At 37.7% G+C, this 12923-nt stretch overlaps 2 protein-coding genes and 1 non-coding gene across 5 annotated transcripts; 2 read left to right on the top strand and 1 right to left on the bottom strand.

Annotated features, from left to right (window-relative positions):
• The first annotated feature begins 395 nt into the window (after nt 1-395).
• Nucleotides 396-467, top strand: TRNAQ-UUG. The gene has a single exon. It is a non-coding gene; the product is annotated as a tRNA-Gln (tRNA).
• A 411-nt stretch (nt 468-878) lies between these two features.
• On the top strand, nt 879-2089 carry LOC121987609. Of its 3 annotated transcripts, XM_042541358.1 has the most exons (3): nt 898-1007; nt 1211-1245; nt 1311-2089. In XM_042541358.1, exon 3 carries the CDS (start codon nt 1325-1327, stop codon nt 1976-1978), a length of 654 nt encoding a protein of 217 aa, XP_042397292.1. In that variant the 5' UTR covers nt 898-1007; nt 1211-1245; nt 1311-1324; the 3' UTR covers nt 1979-2089. The 3 variants fall into 3 exon arrangements, with proteins under 3 accessions (XP_042397291.1, XP_042397292.1, XP_042397293.1); XM_042541357.1 differs by having other exon boundaries at nt 879-1007; nt 1211-2089; XM_042541359.1 differs by lacking the exon at nt 1211-1245 and having other exon boundaries at nt 939-1007.
• Nucleotides 2090-3418: 1329 nt separating this feature from the next.
• On the bottom strand, nt 3419-7449 carry LOC121984901 (L-gulonolactone oxidase 2-like). Its single transcript, XM_042538072.1, has 4 exons — nt 6700-7449; nt 4603-4858; nt 4343-4510; nt 3419-4245 (listed from the first exon to the last, which is right to left on the bottom strand). Exons 1-4 carry the CDS (start codon nt 7432-7434, stop codon nt 3551-3553), a joined length of 1854 nt encoding a protein of 617 aa, XP_042394006.1. The 5' UTR covers nt 7435-7449; the 3' UTR covers nt 3419-3550.
• Between the last annotated feature and the right edge of the window lie 5474 nt (nt 7450-12923).

Genomic DNA, 12923 nt, shown 5'->3' with positions numbered 1-12923 from the left:
TCTTAGGAATAGCTTATGTTTTGTTCAACATTCTAACATGAAAGGAAAAAAGTGATGCATGAATGGCCGGCCATAGATCTTCAAGCTCAAATTAGGCGATTGCTCGATGGCCATTCACTTCCCCCGTGAACGGCTTGAAGGTTGATCCTCGGAAGCCATCAAATATCCTCTTCATCTCCTCCAAGCTTAAAAGATAATACTTTTATTCGTGCATCTGCTAAATTGTATTTATTTAGGTGTCATCTGTATTTTAAAGTTTCATGTAGAAGAATTTTATTTAATTATCTTTAAATGGAATTTGACATGTATATTTGTCAGTTCATTTCCAGTGAATGAATTTTTTCCCCCTATTTGTCTTATTTGTCAGTTTATATTTTTAGTCACTATCAAAAACTGGTCCCATGGTCCAGTGGTTACGACATTGGACTTTGAATCCAATAACCCGAGTTCGAATCTCGGTGGGACCTTTTTTTTTGCATTGTTATTATTTGATATTTCTAATTCAGACAAGTATCATAACAGTTTCCATTTCTAGTATTAGATTAGTATTATTTAAGAATTAAAATAAAATAAAGAAAGAATTTATGAATTATAATTTTATGATAATTAATGTTTGTATTATTTTTTTTTAGAGAGAGTACTTGTTCTATCAATTTAGAATAAAGTGCTATGGATCAAACACACTGTAACACGTAAAAAAATGTCTATCAAACCCCACTCCACACTGTTTAGGGAACTGAAGGCCGAACTGCCGGGGCCAATCTAAAGATACCCTATCACATCTGTCCCTCTCTTGTTCATTTAGGTGTGAGCTCTTTTCCCTCACTTTTTATCCTGTGAATTTATTTGAATATTAAAAAGATAGCTGACAAAGAACTGGCAACCTCAGTTAGATATGATGCACTTAGCAATGAGAAAGACATCTCACATTTATTCTCACTCCAGGAACTCCCAGCTCACTTTTATTTAATCTCCATTACTTTGTGTTAATTATCAGGAGTCCCCAGGTAATGCATCAAGTCTTTCTCTTCCAAATATATTTGAGCAAACAAGATTCTGAATGCCTACATTTAACCTTTATTTATATCTTTGTTTGTTTGTTTTGGATCTAGAAGAAGTGGTAGCAATAATTTTGATTAGTTCTTTATTTTTCTTCATGTGTGGAATGATCTGTTGAATGCTAGAAACCTTGTTGTTGCTTGTTGAACAGGCACTACTGGAGCTATTGATTCTCATGCCGAAGAGGTTTCAGATTATGTTTTCTTGACAGATTTTGTTAATCCCTGAAAAGAAGAAATTGGTGTTTTTAGGTAAGAGGATTACCATGTCGAGGCAGGCAACCATTCGGAATCTGAGATGGAGAGGAATCACTGTTACAAACACTCTAAAAGTTTGCCTAATGATCATTGGTTGTGCCTGGATTCTGTACCAGTTCAAGTATTCTCATCAGAAGAACTCCAAGGTCTCACTTGATAGATCATCACCGGGCATTCCTGAGTTTCAGGAGCAGCATCTGCCTCACTCGAACAAGACTCGCCACCGTCGAGAATTCAACCTCAATCAGTCCACAGAAGGTTATAATAAGAATGGAGGAATTGAAGAGCTCGGGGTGGTGGAGAAGGAACAGCTCGAGGATGCTTCTCGGACGGCTCGAGAGGACAGCCTCAAAGGGGACGATGCATCTAGTGAGGTAGTAGCCGCCAAGCGTGGAGATTCTGGTACGGGAATTGTAGAGAGGAGGTATGGAGAGATTCATGATTTGCTCCGAGAAAACACTTCAAAATCGCTTGATATTTCTGAAAAGAACAATTCAGATATCGTTCCCAAAGGTAACCAAACTCTTCTTATTGCCCTGAACAAGGCAACGTCACCAGCAAATTTGACAAGGAGAAACAAAAGTGATCTGAATTCGACAACCAGAAGATCAAAACCCGGCATCGATGCTTTGAATGATGCACCACAACAAACTGCAAAGTAGAGCAAAGAGTAACATGGGAGGATATGCTTAATTTAAAATATATGTTGAAGAAATTTAACATTTCTACGTGTCTAAATGTGAATTAGTGATGCTTGCTTATGTTGGCTATTATATCTAATGGGTGGATTTAATTGTAAATTGTATATATGAGTATAAATTGAATCCATTAAAATAATCTAATTAACTTAGGTTTATTGAGTTTCGGTTATTGGATGTAGACCTAGTATATTTAGAACATATAGTTCTGTATCTATTATCATCTATGGACTGATACTAGATGTTTACTATATATAAGGTTGGTCCCAAGGGTTTAAGGTTTAAGTTTTAATCTTTACAAAACTTTTGATTCCTCATTGACCTAAAGTTTTTCGACATCGTCATCTACTTCTACTCAGATTATTTCTGGACGTATATATGCTCTTATTTTTTCTATTCAAATTTTTATTTTAATTATCTAAAATTTATGCGTCTTGGGTTTACCAGAATTATCAGCTTAATTATAGCCCCTGCTATTGTGTTTATGGAATTTAGGAGTTAATATAACTATTGGGACGATCCAAGCTTGAGCATTTTGTCCTTTAGAGGGATTGAAATGCATGTGAAGGGAGTCTCGGTAAAACTATTCTTGAAAGAGATTAAAATGTAACAAAAGAAAAAAGAGAGAGAAGGAATATACAAAATCTTTTTGAGGCACTTTAGAATTAACAACGTAATTAACAAGTTATGCACGTGAAGAACAAGAAGCATTTCCCTTTCAACCAGTTAATAATAATAGTAGTGTTAATAAAAACAATGTTTTCGCGTTAATTATACGTAATTAATCATCGTTAAAATCACAGAGTCCTTATAAAGGCCACTGCGATGATTTCTTCCTCCCAAATCAAAATTGTGATTCAATTAATCTTTCGAGTTGTTGGTGTTGTTGTTTTGTTATTAGAGAGAAGTAATTGAAATCATGAGCAGCAACGGCGCAGCCACTTCGCCGGAGAGCAAGCTGAGCCAGTACGTGAAGGCTCCTTACCGTGCGCTCCGGCACGCTCGGAACTTGTACGAGAGCACCATGGCCGGCGCGGTCGTTGGCAAGACTCCCAGGCGCGGGCTGGGCCCCATCATTTCGCTGCCTCGCGGCGGCGCCCCCGCGTTCGGCTGCGCCGGCGTAGGAGCAGACGAGGACCTCGACGAGCTCATCCGCGCGGCCTGCAGGAGTAAGATGCGGTCGATGCCGGTGAAGGCCTCGCCGGCGACGGTGTCGAAAAGCCGCAGCGTGGCGACGATGCGGATCGACGAGGACCGGCCGTGCTGCTTCGAGGAAGAAGAGGAGGAGATGATAAAGCTGGCGGCGCTGGGCCCGCGCTGCCGCAGCTACGACGCCGCCGCCAAGGGGAAGATGGCCTTCTTTTAGACGGGGACGTGTTTACTTGGATGGAAAGGTGTTCAGACTTATCCAACTTCATTATCAGATACAAATAAATAATTATACATTGCACACGAGTAAACAATTACATTTCACAACCTAGAGTTTATTTTTGATAACATCGCCATATAAATTTTTAAAAAGCATTAAAACACCCTTCATGCACTCTGAATCAGACCTGCCCCTGCGTCTTCAATCTTCCTGCACACGCGAGATTCTTGGTACACTCTCCCCGGCCGGCAACGATACCCCTGATCCGGCGCGCAGTGCTTGTCGGCGGAGCAAATGCAGAGCCCCTCCAGCGCGCAGCCGTCGGCCTCCACTAACACCTCCCTCCCCCGGAGCCCCAGCAGCGCGTCCGTCCACTCCGACGAGAACAGCCCCTGGCCGTCGTACTTCTCCATCACCTTCACGAACTCCTCCACTTTCTCTCCGAGCTTCTCCTTGACCCCCACGAACCCTACGTGCCTGTTCTTCCCCCAGTGCGGGAGCGCGCCGTACTTGAACAGCGCCAGCTGCTCGATCTCCTCCAGCACGTCCTCGTGCAGCCGCCCCCGCCGGGGGTCGTTCCGGGGGCGGTAGTAGGTGATGTCGATGTCGACGGAGTCTGCGGTTTTTCCTAGGTAGGCGGAGGAGGCTCGGACGAAGCGCATGAAGAAGCCGAGATTGAGCTCGATGCCGCAGAGGGCGCCGGTGGGGCTGGCGTCGCGGATGCGCTTCACGTCGGCGATGAAGGCGGTGGCGTTGACTAAGGGGACGCTGACGGTTGTCTGGTGGTAGAACAGCCCCCTGAAGCGAGGATCCCAAGCGCACGCCGAGAGGAGGCCGTCTTCACGGCTCCGCAAGCACGAACCTTAACGGACGGACGGACGGTCGGAAACAGAGTGAAATTAAATTTCCCAAAATCACTTCGCCGGAGCTTTTGAGGAATTACACAGTAAATTACTCACCGGCAGATTGGATGTCGCTTTGGTTTCCGATGACGGGATAGCCTGTGAATCCGATCACCCCGCCGGCGCTGTTCTTGAAGCCCATTCCGAGCGAGAGCAGAGTGTTGACGTTCAGTTTGGACAAGACGCACTTGCCGTTCGTATCCTCGTTTTCCTCTGCGAGTTTCTCTGCGATTTTGAACGATCGATGGATTAGTACAACGAATGCATCAAAGGTAAGTTATATACGCTCCGTAAGATGAACGGACGGATATCCCCACCGGCGGCGCGGGTGGAGGTGATGACGAGAGTGGGCTGGGCCCGGAAGCCGATGAAGTCGTTGACGCCGGTGCCGGGGGTGGAGACGGGGAGCTTGAAGTCGTCGCGGTAGACGACGACGGCTTGGGAAGGGTACCAGATGATGTCGCCGTAGGGAGTGGTGGCGGCGAAGGAGGAGATCGAATTCTCAAATGCGACGTCGGGGACGACTCTGTTCGTGACGGAGCGCTTGAACATCGGCTCCAATTGGAGCGTCACCTGTTTCGTAGTAACAAGCGGAGCTTATTATTAATATTAGAGATATATTTTATTTTTATTATTATTACAAAATTTAATAAAAGTAAATAAACTTTTATCAAATTAATTCTTGAGTTTATTTATGAATATTATGTTTGGTTTGTTTACCAAAAGGAGCCGCCAGCAGCATGTTAAAAGAGCACCCTAATTTTAAAATTATTAAAAATAATAATAAAAATAATATTATTTTTTTTCTATCCCTCCCGTCAACTTCCTAAATTTTCTATGTTCCCATACAAGTCTACTATGAGTTTGATATTTTCCATATCAAGCTCAGCTTGAGTCACATCAAGTCTATACTGAACTTAATATTTTTTCATATCATGTATGTTGGGTTGGATATGAAAAATATTAGGCCATTTGATATTGTCTAATATCAACCCCAAAGTAAATTTGATATTTTCTCATATTAGACTCATATATTAAAAAATAACGTGAAATTTAAGAAGTTAACAGGAAAGGTAGAAAAAAAAATAATACTATTTTTAATGTTCATTTTTGATAATTTTAAAATTAGAATTTTGATAAATAAGGAAACGTGCTCTAAGTATAAAAAACCGTATTATATTTGTTAGAATCTTAGATTTCATATCTTAAAAAATGTTAAAATTATTATTCTTTCTTAGTTATATTTAGGATTGTGTTTGATATGTCCCATACAAAATAATTGAAGTATAAATGTATAAAATATTATTTATATTATATTTTGATATTCAAATAATATTTTAAAAATATAAAAGGAATATTATTAATTAATGTGATGATAATAAACTATGAATTATCTTAGTGTATTAATTTTTAATAATATTACTATTCGATCAATAGATTCATATTTATTAATTAAAAAAATGAATGCTGAGTTGTTTAAGATAGATTCAGGAATTGGAGTTGACTAAATTTTGAGTATGAAAGAGATAGATTTTAGTAGGCTAAATAAAAATTTACATAGATAATTATATCTATTAAAGAAATACAATTGAACATCTTAAACCGGACTAGACTTAAGCACGACTAGTTTATTTTTTTATATGTAAATATTTTAATTAATTGAATATATATATAAATTTGACTCTTCTAAGTTCATAATTTGGATTTTGGACAGCAATTAGCGTGTTTCATAAGAAAATGAATTGTAAACAAAGACTATTATTATGCAGCCACTAATTCTACTCAACGTGTTTTATTTGTTTTTTTTTTAACTTAAAACAACCCGCCTAACAACATTTACTTTTTGATTAAATAAAATAACATGGGATTAATTGGGTTTTTGATGGCTAATCTCTATTCCTTGAAATTAGGTAGCTTGTTCAACAATTAAAAAAAATTATCAAAGATTTTCAGATTAAAGAAAAAGAGGCAATATAATCGATTAATGGAAATTAAATAATCGATATAATCTATAAACAAGATAGCTTTTTTTAATAGAACATTTTGCCACCTGACAATTGCTTACATTAATTTGTTTTGACAGAGTTTATAATGTTATGAATATATACGTAATTATCTGTATTATCCATCTTCTGTTATGGTTAAAAAAACGCGAATATTATAACAGTTACAATCATAATTATTATAATTTATAGCTGCTTGACACAATTTTATAAAATAATTTAATCGGATTTAAATAATTTTAATTAAGTTTATATATAATATTTTGATATAATAATACAATATGTAGTCTTTTTAATAATAATGAAAATAAAAGGAGCCTTTTGTTTTTTTCCCCATTAAAAGATGTTTTAAGATTAAAATGGACAAACATATCGTTTCCTTTTATTGGAAAAATAAGAATTATTAATCACCTGAGAAATAACTCCGAGGACGCCGAGAGAAACCTTCGCCGCCAACAGATCCCGGTCATCCTCGCCGAGGCTGACCACCTTGGCGTAGTATCCGGTGTCCGCCACCGGCTCGGCGGTGGGCACCACCAGGCGCATCCCCACCACGTACTCGTGAACCGCCGACCCCTTCCCGAACGCCGAGCTGCCGTGGGAGCCGGTGCTGAGCAGGCCCCCCAGCGTGACCCCCTCCCAGTACGGCGAATGCGGCAGCGCCATCCCCCGGCTCGCAGCCGCGTCGAGGAGCTCCCGCAGCTTGATCCCGCCTTCGAACGTCATCCTGAACCGGGCCGGGTCGGAACTTACTGTCCGGTTCAGCCGGACGGTGCTTATGACCAGCCCCCGGCCGGCCGGTCCGCCGGGGCACGACAGCTTCGGGATGCTGTGGGAGTAGGCGCTGAGGGCCTTCATGTGCTGGCCCTTGGCGGCCGCCGCGGACACGGCGGCCAGAAGCTCCTGCTCTGTTCCCGGGTAGGCCACGGAGGCGACGAGGCAGGTGGAGCGGTCGGGGAAGGCGCCGTAGGCGTTGGTGACGGTGCAGTTGGAGTTGCCGGAGCGGCACGTGACCACCGGCCCTGGCGGAGACGCGCGCACAGCCACCACCGCCAAGAGGAGAATGACGGAGGAGAGCAGAGGAAGAAGAAAGGCAGTCGCCGGAGCCATGCTGATCAATTTACTCGATAAGCCACGAAGATGCATCGGCACTTGCTTAGCTTTTATAGAATTTTGCAATCTGAGTAGGTAGGTGAACATTCATTAAAATAACCTTACAAGTTACAATATTGATATACATACATTTATAAAAAAAAACAAAAAAAAACGTGGGATAAAGAACCCTAATTTTGAAAATGCAAAATAGACTTATTATAATGAATGCTCAATAACGTGTGTCAATCGTTCGTTCGATTTGACCAGTGTTAACTTATTATTAGCCGTACCAATCATGACACGAGAGATTGATAGGATAGATTTATATTTTATTTTATTAATTAATAAAAATAAAAATTATTTATTACATTTATTTTAATCTAATACTGAATCAATAACTATAATAATATTTTATAATAATAAATTTTAATTTACAATATGTTAATTAATTGAATTGATAGTAAATATATATATATATATATATATATATATATATATATATATATATATATATATATATATAGATACTATTTTTAATTATTCCTAGTCAAACATTAATATACAAGGACAATATTAATACGTTGAGAGTAGCATATAGATCAACGGATGACGTAATCTCACAAGTCATGGATACGAGATATCAGGTTGAGATATGAGTATATATTAGACAATATGTACTGAATGACCCGCCGTGAGAATATTTCATGGATCATTATATGAGTGCCATAAATATTCTCATGTGACTATTAGTATGAATAGTCCTTACACGTGAAGTAACTACATGATTCCCTACATAAGCAGTTGTATACTTTGGTATGACAAACATCACTTGTAATAAGGTGGATTATAAAGACGATCACTGGGTATGTAATAAGTTATGCGGAGGAATGTGAGTTATGTAGATGAGATTTATCTCTTCTATATGACGGAAGTGATATCTATAGGCCCCTTGATTAGTAGGATATGAGAATGCATGCCCATTCTTAAATGAGCTAATATGAGATAATTGTTAGTAATATCTCTAAGATCCAATTATGAGATGATTAAGCTTATTGAGTTATTGGGTTAATGGTTAATCCAATCTATTAAGAGGAAAACAAAGAGAAGTTTAATCTGAATTAAACTCATTAAGTTAGGCTCAATTGGATCCAATTATTAGATTGAGGCTAATTTGAATTAGATTCATGGAGTCAATTTGGATTGATGTCTATGGAGTCAATTGGGATTGATAAGGTTCAATCTGTTAGACTTATTGGGTGAACTTGAATTCACCAAGAGGAAAGATCAATTTTGACTTGACCAAAAGGGAAGAGGAAAGGTCAATTTTGACTTGACCAAAAGACTCTTCATGAAAGATGACTAAGAGTCAATTCATAAAGAAGATCAAGAGACGAAAGAGAGATCAAGAGCCAAATGGACTTTTGATATTCCTTGGATGAGTACAAAAGGTTTGTCTCATCATTTTAATTAAGAGAATTGGCCTTCTTCTCCTTCTTCCTCCTCTTCTTCCTCTTGGCCGATCCTTTCTCATGGTCGAATCACCTTGTGTAGCTAGCACCACAAAGTTGGTTCTTCTCCAGATCGAGAGTTCGTGAGACAAACGGAACATGTTTGTGTGGATATCGTAGAGGCGCGGTCACTTAATCGTGCTGAGATCTGCATCCAAAGAAAAATTACTGTCGGGATTGCGAAGGGCATGCAACAAAGGTATACTTCTCATGTAAAACTTAGTATATGTAGTTTTATCCTTCGCATGGATCTTCTGGGAGAGGAACTAGATGTTTTTCGCTGAACTTTCGTGTGTTTAACGCCCTAGTTCCTTATAGTGGTATCAGAGCCACTTGTGAAGGGATATACTAAGTTGTAGAAATTTTATATGTGTGATATAGAAATTTGCATGATAGATTTGCTATGGTTTCATGATTATGAGTTTTTGTCTCTGTTAGGAACGAAACAGTGAGTATATGGACAAACTAGAGGATATAGCATCTTCATACATGTTATGAACGAGTGCTATAACCTATTTCGGTTGATAGATATATACTTGCAAGGTTTCGACCCAAGAGAAGTTGTGAGCAACAAGGTGGTCTCAGCCAAAATGTTGTGAATAACATGGGCTCATAATTTGTTGTTGAAATCATAGTAAATTTATGTCATAAGGATATTGTGAATATAAATGATATGGTGCATGGTTATGACTCTTTAATCCCAATGTGATTATGTGTGATGCTGTAATTCATAATACGGACTGCGTGTCGTGCCTTCATCTTTCTCACTCTTATTGTAATTTTAGACTACACTTGAATGTAATTCGAGTTTCTTTAGATTTTGTAATATACAAATTAGAAAGGAGTTAGTCTACTGGACGACGGGTGAAAAGAAAGGAAGGACAACGACACACAACAACCAAGGAAGCACTTGGAGAAGCTACTTTGACCTAGGTTGACTTATCGCTCTTCTCATTGGCTTGAGAAGATCGTAGATTATGGGGGCCATAACCATGTCACGTTTTATTTATGCATATATATGATGTGTGCTTTGATTGTATTCGATACATGTTTACTTTAAACATAATTAGGTCCTTTTAATATATGTCTACCAAAGTTTAGTACTCACTTCTAGCTCAATCAATTGTAGTCAGATTTTGCCAAAGCAAAGTGACTCGATTTATCTTGCTAGAGTGCGACAGGACAATTGTGATGTCCGACTATTAAACTTTGGGTGCGACTTAACTAAGTTGTCTCACTTGGATTGAGAGCTTTGAGGCATATCACATAAGATGGAATTCAAATTATACTAATCTTGGGCAATTAGTAGGGGACCGACTTACTCTATTTCATAGAGATTCTGACCGGGTTACTTGTGCTTGGTTAGATAACCTGGAAGATACGTTTGAGTACATGACTTGTTCAGACGTACAAAGGACTAAATTTGATATATACCATTGTTGACTCAACTAGTCTATAGAGGATTGATGTGTCATACTCCATGGCGACTTTGACCATGGACTATCTGTACTTGGTTGGATAATTTAGAAGGTACATTTGGATAGATGCCTCACTGATGTGGGAAAGTGTAGAGCTACCTGCTTAACACTTACGAGATACAACCATTACTTGGTTGTATAACTTGGAGAGTACATTCGGCACTACAACAAAAACCTTCATAGACATCGGTTTTCCACCGGTGTCTATTTCATTTTCGACCGATGTCTATGAAGCCGATGTTAAAAGTCTGCCATTTTAGACATCGGGTTAAAACCGGTGTAGTATCTCTTAACGACACTGGTCTTCGAATCGGTTATTAACCGGTGTAGTATCACTTAACGACACTGTTTCATCAACGGTGTAAAACCGATGTAATATTGTATGTTAATAACACCAGTTTTGGCAGCAGTAAATGACCGATGTAATATTAGTTAATAACACCGGTTTTGCAGCGGTGGAAAACCGATGTAATATGTATATTTTTAACAGCACCAATTTGATTTCTGAAACAATGAAAAACCGACAATAACAAAAAAAAATACACAAATATTCACAAATTATACAAATATTCTTCATTCAATAATATCCATAAAATACACAAATATTCACAAATTATATAAATAATCTTCTTACAACAATATCCATAAAATACTCAAACATTCTTTTTACATCAAAAGCTAGCTAATAGATATCAAAATCAAGGTAGAACATTCTTTTAACACATCAAGGTAGAACCGCACTTCAAATGTAATCTAGCATGCATTCAGCCCACTCGAACCGCACTTCATCAATTTCAACTCTGGAGTACTTGAGATTTGTAAACTGTAAAAACACATAAATAATATATTAGTAAACCAAGATCAAGAATCATAGTTGAAAAAGTAGTAAGAGCACCAGATAACAAGATGACTAATTGGAATGCTTAAAAAGAGAAACGTTCATCAATTATCTCAACCACATCATATAGTGATAGATATATCATTTCTGGGAACTTAATATAATCCAAATCAAAAATTATTGCAACGAAATTTTCTCATAGTTGCAATTTAATTAATCAGTACTTATCTACGACTTACAGTATATACAAGCAAAAGATACAAACAAAAACAAATTTCACTGAGTCTGAATATCTAAAACACTATAAAAAAAAGGTTATTTGTTGAAATATATGCAATTTATAACCTTAGTATTAAACACCAGTTCTTCACAAGTTGAATACTGAACAACTTGGCACTAAAAGATGCAACAAAAGATGCAACAAAGTCAACCTAGATCAAAACCATACTAAACACAATAAAAGGATGAGCAGATCAATCAAAAATCACTCCATTATCTCAGAAGCCCCACTAGAAGTGATGTAAAAGATCAAATTTCCCACAAATCAGACCAGATTGGACTCAGAAGATACTTATAAAGTAACAAACCAACATAACAAAAGGATGATCACCATTCCAAAACCATCTCATTACCTCAGAAGACATACTAGCAGTGATGTAAATAATCAAATGTCCCACAAAATATAGTTGATGACCAACATACAAAAGTAACTCATGTTCCAAGGCTTCCTTCTCTTTGAAACCTCTCGTTCTTGCTAGTATGTCTTGTTATTGCTTCTTGATGTTTTTAAATTTTTTTTTTCTGTTGGATGATGCTAGATTGGAAATTTGCAAATAAATGAATAATCACATAACAAAGTAATTTATTAGTTGTCTAATTAAATGTACCTTTTTGGTACACTAGAGGAATTTCTTTGAGGTTTCTTCAAATGCCAATTTTTTTTAACTCCTGATAGCAAGACCTGTTTAGGTAAGTCTGTCTCTTTCTATGCTGACTAGAGGTTGTAGTTACTTGCAAATGATTTTCCCATGGAGGGTTTCTCCTAGGTGTCACTGATTATAATTATTATAGAATGATTGAATGGTTTTTTATCTTTTGATGATTTGGATGTTTTTTATTAAGTTTGAGTTGGACAAATATTTCTTATTGTGTAGTTCAGCTTGGCTCAAATTTTGGGTTTTTTTATTAAATTTGATTGGATTTATATATATTGTACTGATTGGATTTATATATATTGTACTAGATGGCAACAAGGAAAACAACATAATGATCCTCTATTGATGTATCATTCTAGAAGCATCAAATTTCAATCTAGAAAGAAGAGGACTATAAGAATGCCTAGAAAAAAAGTAAAAAAAAAAACTATTACGTTGAAGACCAATGAGATCAAAAGACCACATTCAGTGAAAAAAAAATTTTAAGGGGATCTTAGCCAAATTACTTACTCATTCTTTCCAGCTTCTCAATTTGCTCTCGAATAGTCTCAGGATCCTTTTTCAAGATGTCAACCTCATGGACCTTCTTCCTTTCTTTCTTGTTCTATCATAGAAAATATGTTAAGGTTAGAACAATAAATACAATCATAGGATTTAAAAGATAACTATTTATCACAGTCCACACTACTATAAAGTCAAATGAAACAAAATGACAAAGTCGAGAGAGGACTCAACCACAGAGAAATCACATATATAGACATGTACATATAAATCTACATGC

Source organism: Zingiber officinale, chromosome 5B (genome assembly GCF_018446385.1).
Source record: "Zingiber officinale cultivar Zhangliang chromosome 5B, Zo_v1.1, whole genome shotgun sequence".
Taxonomy (NCBI): Eukaryota; Viridiplantae; Streptophyta; class Magnoliopsida; order Zingiberales; family Zingiberaceae; genus Zingiber; species Zingiber officinale.
The sequence above is the reverse complement of the archived record's forward strand: the minus strand, read 5'-3'. Positions and strand labels throughout refer to the sequence as shown.